A 12629-nucleotide genomic window follows, 5' to 3' on the forward strand; every position below is an offset into this window, starting at 1 on the left:
TTAAAATTGCCTTGGGGATTCACCCGCCAACATTCCACTTGCTTCCAGCAGGCAGGAAGGACTCTGGCGCCCAACTGCTATTTCAACCAGAGGCCTGAGCGGGAAGCTTTCCCGCCAGGTTAAGCTAGCGGTGAGAAGAGCCAGGGCCAGGAGAGGCCAAAACAGGTAAATATTGTTAACTTTTTTTTTGCTGTCCTTGAGGGGCCAAGAGGAAGAGGAGTGCTCTTCCGGGCCCCACAAGGAAAGTTTGGACCTCCTCTGCCCTGGGCTCCCCCTCTCCAATCGTGAGGCCCTACCGATACCCTCTTTCTGTGACTTAGCTAAGTGGCGGGGGCCGTTCCTTTGGCCTCCAGCTGCCCGACATTGCACTCCCGCCTCCGGCCAACTGCCGCAACCCACCGGCTTCGGCCCCAGCCTCATGCTGCCGAGGTCAGGATGGTTTGCCACTTGCCTCAGCCTTCGCCCACAAGATTCCTGCCCAGAATTAAAATTGGGACTATCATTTTGTCCTTGTATAAGACTTTGGTTAGGCCTCACTTAGAATACTGTGTCAGTTATGGACTCTCACATGGTGGTGATATAGAGGCTTTGAAAAGGTTCAAAAGAGGGCCACAAGAATAATATCTTGCTTAAAACATCTCACTTACCCAAAATTACAGAGAGATATAAATAGATTAAGTGAATGGGCAAAACTGTGGCAAATGGATGTCGACGTAGGCAAGTGTGAGGTCATCTACTTTGGACCTAAAAAGGTTAGATCAGAGTACTTTCTAAATAGTGAAAAGCTCAAAATCGTGGACGTCCAAAGAGACTTAGGGACCCATATGCATAGATCATTAAAATGTCATAAACAGGTACAGAAAATAATCAAAAAGGCTAATGGAATGCTAGCCTTTATATCTAGAGGACTAGAATACAAGGGGGTAGAAATTATGCTACAGCTATACAAAGCCCTGGTTAGACCACACCTGGAGTACTGTGTTCAGTTCTGAGCACCGCACCGTAGGAAGGATATATTGGCCTTGGAGGGAGCAGCATAGATTTACTAGAATGATACCTGGACTCTAAGGGTTAAATTGCAAGGAGACATTACAAAAACTAAGATTGTATTCCCTGGAGTTTAGAAGATTGAGGGGTGATTTGATCAAGGTTTTCGGGATATTGGGGGGAACTGGTAGGGTAGATAGAGAGAGGCTGTTTCCGCTGGTTGGGGAGTCTAGGACTGGGGGACATGGCATGAGAATTAGAGGCAGGACTTTCGGGGGTGAGGTTGGGAGGCACTTCTACATACAAAGGTTGGTAGAGGTTTGGAGCTCTCTTCCGCAAACAGCAGTTGATGTTAGCTCAATTGTTAATTTTGGATCTGAGATTGATAGATTTATGTTAACCGGGAGTATTGGGGATGTGGGGCTAAGGCAGGTATATAGAGTTGGGTCGCAGATCAGCCATGGTCTCATTGAATGGCGGAACAGGCTGGAGGGGCTAAATTGCCTACTCCTGTTCCTATAGGCTTAAAAAGCTGTGTCTATTTACTCTAGAGAGGCGTAGGGTTCGGTGGGATCTGATAGAGGAGTTTAAAATAATGAAGAGTCTAGACTGTGCTCATGTGCCTAAGTTACTTATGGGCAGAACTAGTTCAGATGTCAGAAGGGTCTTCTTTTCCCAGGGAATAGTAGACCTGTGGAACAAGTTGCCGGTTCCTGCAGTGAGTGTGGATTCACTGCATACCTTCAAAAAAGAGCTGGACCAGTGCCTGGCTGGGGTGGAATTCATGGCATACAAATGGTAGATGGAGTACTAAGTAAGATAAATCATGGTCAACATGGTCTCTTGGACTAGTTTTGATCACCAAGGGAGGTGGGGGGGGGGGGGGTCGGAGAGGAATTTTACAATGTTTTTTTCGCCTTGGGTTTTTAATCTTTTTTTTGCCTCTCTCAGGAGATCACGTGGCTGCTGGTGGTAAATGGTTGTTGGGGGAGGGTTTAAACTAATTTGGCAGGGGGATGGGCACCAGGTTGAAACATTAGAGAGGAGAAACAAGATGCATTGAGGACTGGGAAGGACAAGTTGTACTGGAGTAAAGAATAGTTCAGAAATAGGAGGGATCAGACGGGGCAAATGCGAGGCAATCTAAGATGAGTTTAGAGTGCATGTGCGTAAATGCATGTAGCGCGCGCGGTAAATAAGGTTGGTGAGCTGCAGGCACAAGTTACCACATGACATAGTGGCAATAACCGAGACCTGGCTCAAAGAAGGGGAGGATTGGGTACTTAATATTCCTGGCTACAGGGTATGCAGGAAAGATAGGGAAGGAAAGAAAGGAGTGGCAGTACTGATCAAAGAAACTATTATAGCATTGGAAAGGGATGATGTAGTTGAGGGGTCAAAGACAGGATCTATTTGGTTAGAACTAAGGAACAATAGAGTAATTGAACAATGGGAGGCCTTCATGGAGGAGTTGGTTCAGGTGCAGAGCAGACACATTCCTACAGGAGGGTGGGGAAGGAAGGGCATCCAAAGTTAGAGCTCCCTGGATGACTAAAGATATAGAGATTAAAATGAAATATTGTAAACAATTTTACAACACCAAGTTATAGTCCAGCGATTTTTATTTGAAATCTACAAGCTTTCGGAGGCTTCCTCCCTCCTCAGGTAAATGTCAGGAGCTCCTTGAAGCCTACGCATTTATAAATCACAGAACAATACATGGTGTTTACAGACTGCCCCTGCAACTGCCCGTTGCCAAGGCAATCACCGTGTTCAGACAGAGAGGTGTCACCTACAGAACCCCCGAATACACATTCAACAAAAAAACAAACAGGAAAAAAAACCAGAGAGAGAGGCAGAAACATCCGGAAGGCAGAGAAAGCCAGCAAATGACCCATTATATTAAAAACAGATAGCTTTTGTTCGCTGGTGGGGTAACGTGTAGCGTGACATGAACCCAAGATCCCGGTTGAGGCCGTCCTCATGCGTGCGGAACTTGGCTATCAATTTCTGCTCGACGATTTTGCGTTGTCGTGTGTCTCGAAGGCCGCCTTGGAGAACGCTTACCCGAAGATCGGTGGCTGAATGTCCCTGACTGCTGAAGTGTTCCTCGACTGGGAGGGAACCCTCCTGTCTGGCGATTGTTGCGCGGTGTCCGTTCATCCGTTGTCACAGTGTCTGCACGGTCTCGCCAATGTACCATGCTCCGGGGCATCCTTTCCTGCAACGTATGAGGTAGACAACGTTGGCCGAGTCACAGGAGTATGAACCATGCACCTGGTGGGTGGTGTCCTCTCGTGTGATGGTGGTATCTGTGTCGATGATCTGGCATGTCTTGCAGAGGTTACCGTGGCAGGGTTGTGTGGTGTCATGGACACTGTTCTCCTGAAAGCTGGGTAATTTGCTGCGAACGATAGTCTGTTTGAGGTTGGGTGGCTGTTTAAAGGCGAGTAGTGGAGGTATGGGGAAGGCCATAGCGAGATGTTCGTCGTCATTGATGACATGTTGAAATGAAATAGATAAAGGAGGCTTCTGACGAATGTAAGGTTCATAATACAGTAGAGAACCAGGCTGAATACAGAAAGTACAGAGGAGATCTAAAAAAGGGAATGAGGGAGTATGAGAATAGATTGGTGGCTAACATAAAAGGGAACCCAAGAGTCTTTTATAAATATATAAATAGTAAAAGAGTAGTCAAAGGATGTGTGAGACCAATTAGGGATAAAAAAAGAGATCTTCTTTTGCAGGCAGAAGGCATGGCTGAGGTACTAAATGAATACTTCGCATCCGTCTTCACTAGAGAAGAGGATGCTGCCGTTGTTGCTGCAAAGGAGGAGGTAGTAGTGATATTGGATAGGATAAAAATAGATAAAGAGGAGGCACTTGAAAGATTGGCAGCACTCAAAGTAGAAAAGTCACCCGGTCCAGATGGGATGCATTTTAGGTTACTGAGGGAAATAAGGATGGAAATTGCAAAGGCTCTGGCCACAATCTACCAATTCTCCTTAGATATGGGGATGGTGCCAAAGTACAGGAGGATTGGAAATGTTACACCCCTGTACAAAAAAGGGGAGAGGGACAAACCCGACAATCATAGGCCAGTCAGCCTAACGTTGGTGGTGGGAAACTTTTAGAAACAATAATCCGGGACAAAATTAATTGGCACTTGGAAAAGTATGGGCCAATAAATGAAAGTCAGCATGGATTTGTTAAAGGAACATCACGTTTGACTTACTCGATGAAGTAACGGAGAGGGTTGATGAGGGTAGTACGGTTGATGTTGTGTATATGGACTTCCAAAAGGCATTTGATATAAAATACCACATAATAGACTTGTTAGCAAAATTAAAGCCCATGGGATTAAAGGGACAGTGGCAGCGTGGATATAAAATTGGCTGGAGGACAGAAAGTAGCGAGTAGTGATAAACGGTTGTTTTTCAGATTGGAGAGAAGTGAACATTGGAGTTCCCCAGGAGTCAGTATTAGGACCACTCCTCTGTTTGATATATATTAATGACCTAGACCTAGACTTGGTCAGAGGGTATAATTTTGAAGTTTGCAGATGACACGAAACTCAGAAATGTAGTAAACAATGTGGAGGATAGTAACTGTCTTCAGGAGGACATAGACAGACTGGTGAAACGGGCAGATGAAATTTAATGCAGAGAAGTATGAAGTGATGCATTTTGGTAGGAAGAATGAAGAGAGGCAATATAAACTAAATGGTACAATTTTAAAGAGGGTGCAAAATCAGGGAGACCTGTGGGTGCACTTACACAAATCTTTGAAGGTGGCGGGACACAGTTAGCCTTTATTGTAAGGGGATTGGAGTATAAGAGTAAGGAGGTCTTGCTGCAATTGTATAGGGCTCTGGTGAGACCGCACCTGGAGTACTATTTACAGTTTTGGTCTCCTTACCCAAGGAAGGATATACTTGACTTAGAGGGGGTGCAACAAAGATTCACTAGATTGATTCCTGGGATGAGAGGGTTTTCCTATGAGGGGAGATTGAGTAGAATGGGCCTATATAGACTGGAGTTTAGAAGAATGATCTCATTGAAATGTATGAAATTCTTAGAAGGCTTGACAGGGTAGATGCTGGCTGGAGAGTCTAGAACTAGAAGTCATAGTCTTAATATAAGGGGTGGGCTATTTAGAACCGAGATGAGGAAAAATTTCTTCACTTAGAGGGTTGTGAATCTTTGGAATTCTCTACCCCCAGTGGACTATGGATGCTCAATCGTTGAGTATATTCAAGACTGAGATCGACGATTCCTTTATTAGCCGAGGCATAGAATATAAGAGCAGGGAGATTATGCTCGAACTGTATAAAACACTAGTTAGGCCACAGCTTGAGTAGTGCTTACAGTTCTGGTCACCACATTACAGGAAGAATGTAATTGCACTAGAGAGGGTACAGAGGAGATTTACAGGGATGTTGCCAGGAGAATTTTAACTAAGAGGAAAGATTGGATAGGCTGGGGTTGTTTTCTTTGGAATAGAGGAGGCTGAGGGGTAATTTAAGTGAGGTGTACAAAATTATGAGGGGCCTAGATAGAATGGACAGGAAGGACCTATTTCCCTTAGCAGAGAGGTCAATAACCAGGGGGCATAGATTTAAAGTGATTGGTAGATGGATTAGAGGGGAGCTGAGGACATTGTTTTTCACCCAGAGGGTGGTGGGGGTCTGGAACTCACTGCCTGACAGGGTGGTAGAGGCAGAAACCCTCAACACATTTAAAAAGTACCTGGATATGCACTTGAAGTGCCATAACCTACAAGGCTACAGGCCAAGTGCTGGAAAGTGGGATTAGGCTGGGTGGCTCATTTTCGGCTGGCACAGACGCAATGGGCCGAAGGGCCTCCTTCTGTGCCGTAAATTTTCTATGATTCTATGATACTTGGACACTAAGGGAATCAAGGGATATGGGGATAGGACGGGAAAGAGGAGCTGAGGTAGAAGATCAGCCATGATCTTGTTGAATGGCGGAGCAGGCTTGAGGGACCGTATGGCCTACTCCTGCTCCAATTTCTGATGTTCTTATGACAAGTTGAGAAGGCTGTTTTAAAAAGCATATGGGACCCTGGGCTTTATTAATAGTATTCTGTTCACCACACTTTAGGAAGGCCTTAGAGAGGATGCAGAAGAGATTTACTAGAATGGTACCAGGGATGAGGGACTTCAATTATCTGGAGAGACTGGAGAAACTGGGATTGTTCTCCTTAGAACAGAGACGGTTCAGAGGAGATTTGATAGAGGTGTTCAAGATCATGAACGGTTTTGATAGACTAAATAAGGAGAAACTGTTTCCAGTGGCAGAAGGGTCGGTAACCAGGGGACATAGATATAAGGTGATCGGCAAAAAAGCCAGAGGCGACTTGAGGAAACATTTTTTTACGCAGCGAGTTGTAATGATCTGGAATGCACTGCCTGAAAGGGTGGTGGAAGCAGATTCAATAGTAACTTTCAAAAGGGAATTGGATAAATATTTGAAGGGAAAAAATTTACAATGGAAATAAAATCAGTCGAAATGTAAGACGGGCTGCCGATTCACTATCACCTGTTTTACAATATCGCACAAAGTCAAGATCTACCCCATGTTTTATTCTTCATTCCAGTGAATCTGTTAGTAACTAATCTGTTCTTCACAGGCGGTCCTGATGGAATTTATTTGGAACAAAGCTAAATGATTGAGATAAAGGGATTCAGTATGTTTTGATTTTTGTTTTGATCCGTGCCTTTCTCCCTCTAATTTTCCAGTAAATTCTTTTACTTTCTAGCCTCTTCATTGCTCTGTATCCAAACTGATGAGCTGCAGGAAGCTCTCACCTCTCATTGTGTAGTGACTCGAGGAGAAACAATTGTGCGTCCCAATACAGTCGAAAAAGCAACTGATGTCAGAGATGCGACAGCCAAGGCTTTGTATGGTCGTGTCTTCAGCTGGATAGTCAACCGCATCAATACCTTACTAAAACCAGAGACATTTTTGAGGTAATAACGTCATCAATCATTTTTGCTCTGTTTAACCGACTTGCCATAAGTGGTGAATCGATGAGTAATAATACCACTTTCTAGGAAGCTACCTAGACTTATACATTTCTGATGCTTGTCCTTCATGGTTGTGTGTTTAGGTTAAACTGTCTTTCAATCAAGGAAAGGAAAAAGTGATTAGTCAGTCTTCTTCACTGTTTACAAACATTAAATTATATAAATCATATTCGGCAGGCAAAAATATATACACCTAATATGCAATTATGAGCAGTTATGATATTTTTATTAAAAACATAGACAGCACGATACAAATAGATTGTCAGCTACAAACAAATCTGTATATTAACTGTAGGCTAGATTTGCAATGGTTGTTAAAATTGAGATGATTTAAAAATAGATTCTATACTTTAGAATGAGAAAATAATTAATAAGATGGTATACATATACTGGGAGAGGTGCTTTGGCATACGGAGAAAGTTAAAAATCCTGAGACGTGTAAACCCTTCAGTTTATATTCCTATTCATTAAGTTCATACTTTGGTTTCAAATTATTGTTGCTTTCCCAATCATTGCCAAGTAATCCATTTGTTAATGATTTATGCTAACCATTAGAAATCACTGGTTAGGCCCCAGCTGGAGAATTGTGTCCAATTCTGGGCACCACACTTTAGGAAGGATGTCAAGGCCTTGGAGAGAGTGCAGAGGAGATTTACTAGAATGGCAGGAGGGATGCAGGACTTCAGTTATGTGGAGAGACTAGAGAAGCTGGGGTTGTTCTCCTTAGAGCAGAGAAGGTTAAGGTTAAGGGGAGATTTAATCGAAGTGTTCAAAATCATGAAAGGTTTTGATAGAGTCAATAAGGAGAAACTGTTTCCAGTGGAAGAAGAGTTGGTAACCAGAGGACACAGATTTAAGATAGTTGGCAAAAGAACCAGCAGTGACATGAGGAGAAATTGTTTTGCACGGCGAGTAGTTATGATCTGGAATGCACTGCCTGAAAGGGTGGTGGAAGCAGATTCAATCATAACTTTCAAAGAGAATTAAAAAAATACTTGTAGGGGAAAAATTTGCAGGGCAATGGGGAAAGAGCAGGGGAGTGGGACTAATTGGATAGTTCTGTCAAAGAGCCGGCACAGGCACGATGGGTTGAATGGCCTCCTTCTGTGCTGTATCATTCTATGATTCTAAGAACGACAAGATTATAGAATACTAGATAACCCATACTTGCCGGTTCCAGTCTCACATGGGCTGATGTGAAGTTAGCTTATTACACATGGGCTGCAATGTAGAATGATTATCGACACTCTCTCTCACAGAGAGCCTCTGTACTCGAACTGAGCATTATACAATGTGGTCTGTGCTGTGTTCACATAGCCAAAATCAGAATTATTTAGTGTTTGAAGAAAGCAGTAACAAGTACAATAGTTAAATCAAAATCAGTAAAGCTATTTGCAAGTGATCAAAATGTCTTTGGGCGCTAGTCAGCTAGGCCCAAACCTAAAGAGGTACTGGGGTTGATTTCACGTAAATTGGGCGGGTGGTAGGCGGGCGCCTGCCCAATGACGTCGGCATGAAGCCCATCCATTTTTGTGTTCATTTTAATATGCACAGCGAGCTGCTAACGCAGAACAAGTGCGGCCAGCAGCTGACTGATCAGGGGGTGGGTGGGGGTGTGGGTGGGAATTCTAGCAACTCCTCTGCAGAGCCGAGCCAGAAGTGTATCAATAAAAGGGGGAGAGGTGGAGGGGGGGAAATTCTGGTGGGAGGCCACGGAGGGACTGGCAGCAAAAATCATTGCAAGAGCTGCTACTTCCTTTTGATGGTGCAGCTCGCAGCAGTCCCTTGAAGGACCGCTGGTTTGGCCACTCAACACACAGTGCATGCTCGAACCAAAACTGCATTGGAGTCCTAAACAAGTCTGAGGATTTAAATAATTTAATGGGGCTCCGGACGTCTAAATTGAGGCCCGTTTGAAAATTGCATCATGCGAACCTTGGGTACAAAACTGGCGAGAAGTTTTAAAAAAAATTTCAGCACACTATCACCCCCATTCAGGGTGCAAAATTGGGTGGTAAGCAGCCCATTATATCTACAGAAAACACCCAAATAACCATATATTATGTCATCATTGCATCATACATCAGTCACGTTATGACATTTACATGTTTAACTGTTTTATAAACAAACGAAAAAGCTTTTGCAAACAGCCTTGAATACTGTGCCCATCTAATGGCCTCACTGTGCAATATGCCTGAAGTCCCTGGATGATGAATTGTTGACCTGCGACCATGTCATTAAACACACCACTGAGTAGAGATAAGGCGCCGCATGTAAAGGGCAAGGAGAAACTCAGAAAGCATATCCTAACAGTAAAACTAGGAGCAAATGATATCCAGCATTCCGAGATCCATTTAGGTTGAATGCACAAGCAGAAAAGGGGGAGAAACATCAAAAATTATAAATGAAACTCGAGAGGGAATTTTAACTCATCCTGCTCAGTGAGAATGGAATGTTCAGCCTTACCGGGCCGTTCCAGCTAGAATTCCACTGACCACCATTTTAACTGCTCACTAAGGTTAAGTGACTGAGGCGCCCACTGGAAGCAGGCAGGAGCATATTAAATGTATGCAAATCAGGGTCCCATTGACATAATGGGACCCTGATAGTATTTTAACCCGGGCCTGAGCGAGGAAGCTCGGAGTGCTCCTCTGAGGAAAGTAGCGGCCTCCCCTGCTCCAGACTAACTGCCCTTTTCCCACCTCTTACCTGGTTCAATGAGCCTCCGGCCACCCAAATCTCCGCTCCTGCCCACTGGCCAGCTGCCGCTTTCTGCCCATTTCAAGTGGGCAGCTGACAAGCGGCATGCAGGTAAGGCCTGGGAATTAAAATACCCCAGGCCTCAAACTTAAGCCTGCGTATGCGTTTTGCACTCATATCATCCACCCTCCAACCCTCCCTCCCCCCATCCCCACACCCTCCCATCAACCCGAAACCTGCTGGGGGTTAAAATTGACCCCATAATATGTTTTTGTTCCTTTTTCCCACATGACCAGTTAAGTGCATTAATGTGTAAGAACAAATTAATCTGACCCTAATTCATTTATTTTGCCTTCCAGTGATGCTGATGATGGTGAGGACAAAGGAATCAATATTGGAATTCTTGACATATTTGGCTTTGAGAACTTTAAGAGAAATTCCTTTGAACAATTATGTATTAACATTGCCAATGAACAGATTCAGTTCTACTTCAATCAGCACATCTTTGCCTGGGAGCAGGTACAGTCAATCTCTTTACTCGAACAGATGGCCAGTTAAGCTTATCAAAAGACAAGGGTTTATTTCAAAGTGCAATAATTAAATTAGAACTTACATTAAATATCAGTTTATAGGCTTTGTGCTAATGAGAAGGTTTACTTAAAGAGAACATTTAAGAAAAGAAGAAAAGGCTTAAATTTATATAGCGCCTTTCACATCTCGGGAAATCCCAAAGCGCTTTACAGCCTGTGAAATACTTTTGCAGTGTAGTCACTGTTGTAATGTAGGGAAATTTGGTCTCCAATTTGTCCACAGCAAGGTCCCACAAACAACAGTGAGATAAATGATCAGATAATCGTTTCTTTGGTGGTGTTGCTTGAGGGATAAATGTTGGCCAAGACACCGGGAGAAATCCCCTCTCTTCTTCAAATAATACCGTGGGATCTTTTACTTCTACCTGAGAGGGCATTGGTTTAATGTCCAATCCAAAAGTGTCAAATGCTCACTCTCTTGTAGTTTGTATGAAATCAGCATGATCTCAACTTAGAGGGCTGGATTTTCTTCCATTATACTATAGCATAGCAACGGAAAATGTGAGGAAACGGAACAGGGAGGACTATCACTGCATCTGCTCTGCTGCATGTAAATGACATCAGGGAGGTGGGACCGGGAACCCAACTAATTTCCCTGTCTCCTGTCTGGAAAAGGTTGGAGGGTGAAGACTCGCTGCAGCACCATCGGGTTTGGCTCGGTTGTAGCAGCGGGCTCCCACTCGGTGGCGGAGATACCACTGGGTGCCGGCCCTGCTGGATTGAACAAACTCCGATCCAGGAAAATGGGTTTGGGATCATGGCAGGGGCAGATGGCAAGCAGAAGTCCTGCCCTGACCCGACTCCAGTAGCACACTTGCCTAGAGGAAAACTCAAGCCTGATTGTTTAGTTATAGACCCAGCTCTTAGCCAATTATGCAAAATATGTATTATTGGATTAAACAATCTCACTACTTTAGGTAAAAGCAATAGTCAGAATGTAACCCTTATAGTACAGGCCTTCCAGTGCTGCTTGCCTGTACAGTAAAGTCATTTGGCACAGCCCCTTCTTCTTTTGACGTATTTTATGCATCACAGGTTATCCTGGTCACATCTATGACATAACCATGTGAATCTCAAGACTTGGGGCTTTCTATTTGCTAAAACATCAGCTTTTAAAAGTTAAAAGTTTTAAAGTCAGAACAGGGTCAGAATAGATAGATTGGTTTAGATTTGGTAAAAAAAATTAAATTTAAAAAAACGAGACCGAATGAGAATTGGAAAGGACCAAACTTAAGAGATGTTATTTCAGCAATAACAGCTTGTATTTATAATAGTGCTTTTAATGTGGGGTTGTATTCTCTAGAGTTTCGAAGGTTAAGGGGTGATCTGATCGAAGTTTATAAGATATTAAGGGGAACAGATAGGGTGGATAGAGAGAAACTATTTACGCTGGTTGGGGATTTTAGGAGTAGGGGGCACAGTCTAAAAATTAGAGCCAGACCTTTCAGGAGCGAGATTAGAAAACATTTCTACACACAAAGGGTTGTAGAAGTTTGGAACTCTCTTCCGCAAACGGCAATTGATACTAGCTCAATTGCTAAATTTAAATCTGAGACAGATAGCTTTTTGGCAACCAAAGGTATTAAGGGATATGGGCCAAAGGCAGGTATATGGAGTTAGATCACAGATCAGCCATGATCTTATCAAATGGCGGAGCAGGCACAAGGGGCTGAACGGCCTACTCCTGTTCCTATGTTCTATGTTCCTAAATTCCACAAGGAGAAATGGACACCAATGAGTAGTTGGGGAGCTATGCTGCATTCATACATCATCAATGAAAGGAGCAAATCGCTTCCAAGTTCATGTTGGGTTTGGAGATCCCATTAACACAGGCTCCTCCAAAACCAGATCTGAGCTAATGGGTATTGCTTTTGTGATACCATGACGTATATGGAAAAAACAGTTCATTTACCTTTAAAATTGTTTTTAACTTTATATAGAAATATATAGAGGTTACAAATTGGAAACAGATAATTTGCCACAACCAGTCTGTATTAGCGTTTACCCTCCATGTGAGCAATTAATCCTAATCATATTTACCCGCCTCTGTTCCCCTATCCCTTCAACCCCTTTTCCTTCATTCACCTATCCAATCTAAACTTGAATGTTGACAGTTTCTGCCTTAACCATTAATCCGGGATACTAATTCCACAGCTCACAACTCTCTGTTTAAAGAACTTTCTCCTGCCCTCAGTTCTAAATCTCTTACATTAATCTTGTGTCTATGGCCCCTCATTCTTGACCCGTCAGCTATTGGAAAGAATCTGCTTCTGTCTACCCTGTCCCATTCTTTCATAATTTTA

General features: G+C 43.5%; 1 protein-coding gene across 1 annotated transcript in view; it reads left to right on the top strand.

The window, feature by feature from the left end:
• LOC137332396 (myosin-IIIa-like) overlaps positions 1-12629 on the top strand; it is a 121955-nt gene that overhangs the window by 29222 nt on the left and 80104 nt on the right. Inside the window, exons 10-13 of the mRNA XM_067996203.1 lie at positions 321-429; positions 1939-1959; positions 6769-6979; positions 10096-10255. Coding sequence (XP_067852304.1) covers positions 321-429; positions 1939-1959; positions 6769-6979; positions 10096-10255 — 501 coding nt within the window. The remainder of the gene's footprint in view (positions 1-320; positions 430-1938; positions 1960-6768; positions 6980-10095; positions 10256-12629) is intronic.

Source organism: Heptranchias perlo, chromosome 2 (genome assembly GCF_035084215.1).
Source record: "Heptranchias perlo isolate sHepPer1 chromosome 2, sHepPer1.hap1, whole genome shotgun sequence".
NCBI lineage: Eukaryota > Metazoa > Chordata > Chondrichthyes > Hexanchiformes > Hexanchidae > Heptranchias > Heptranchias perlo.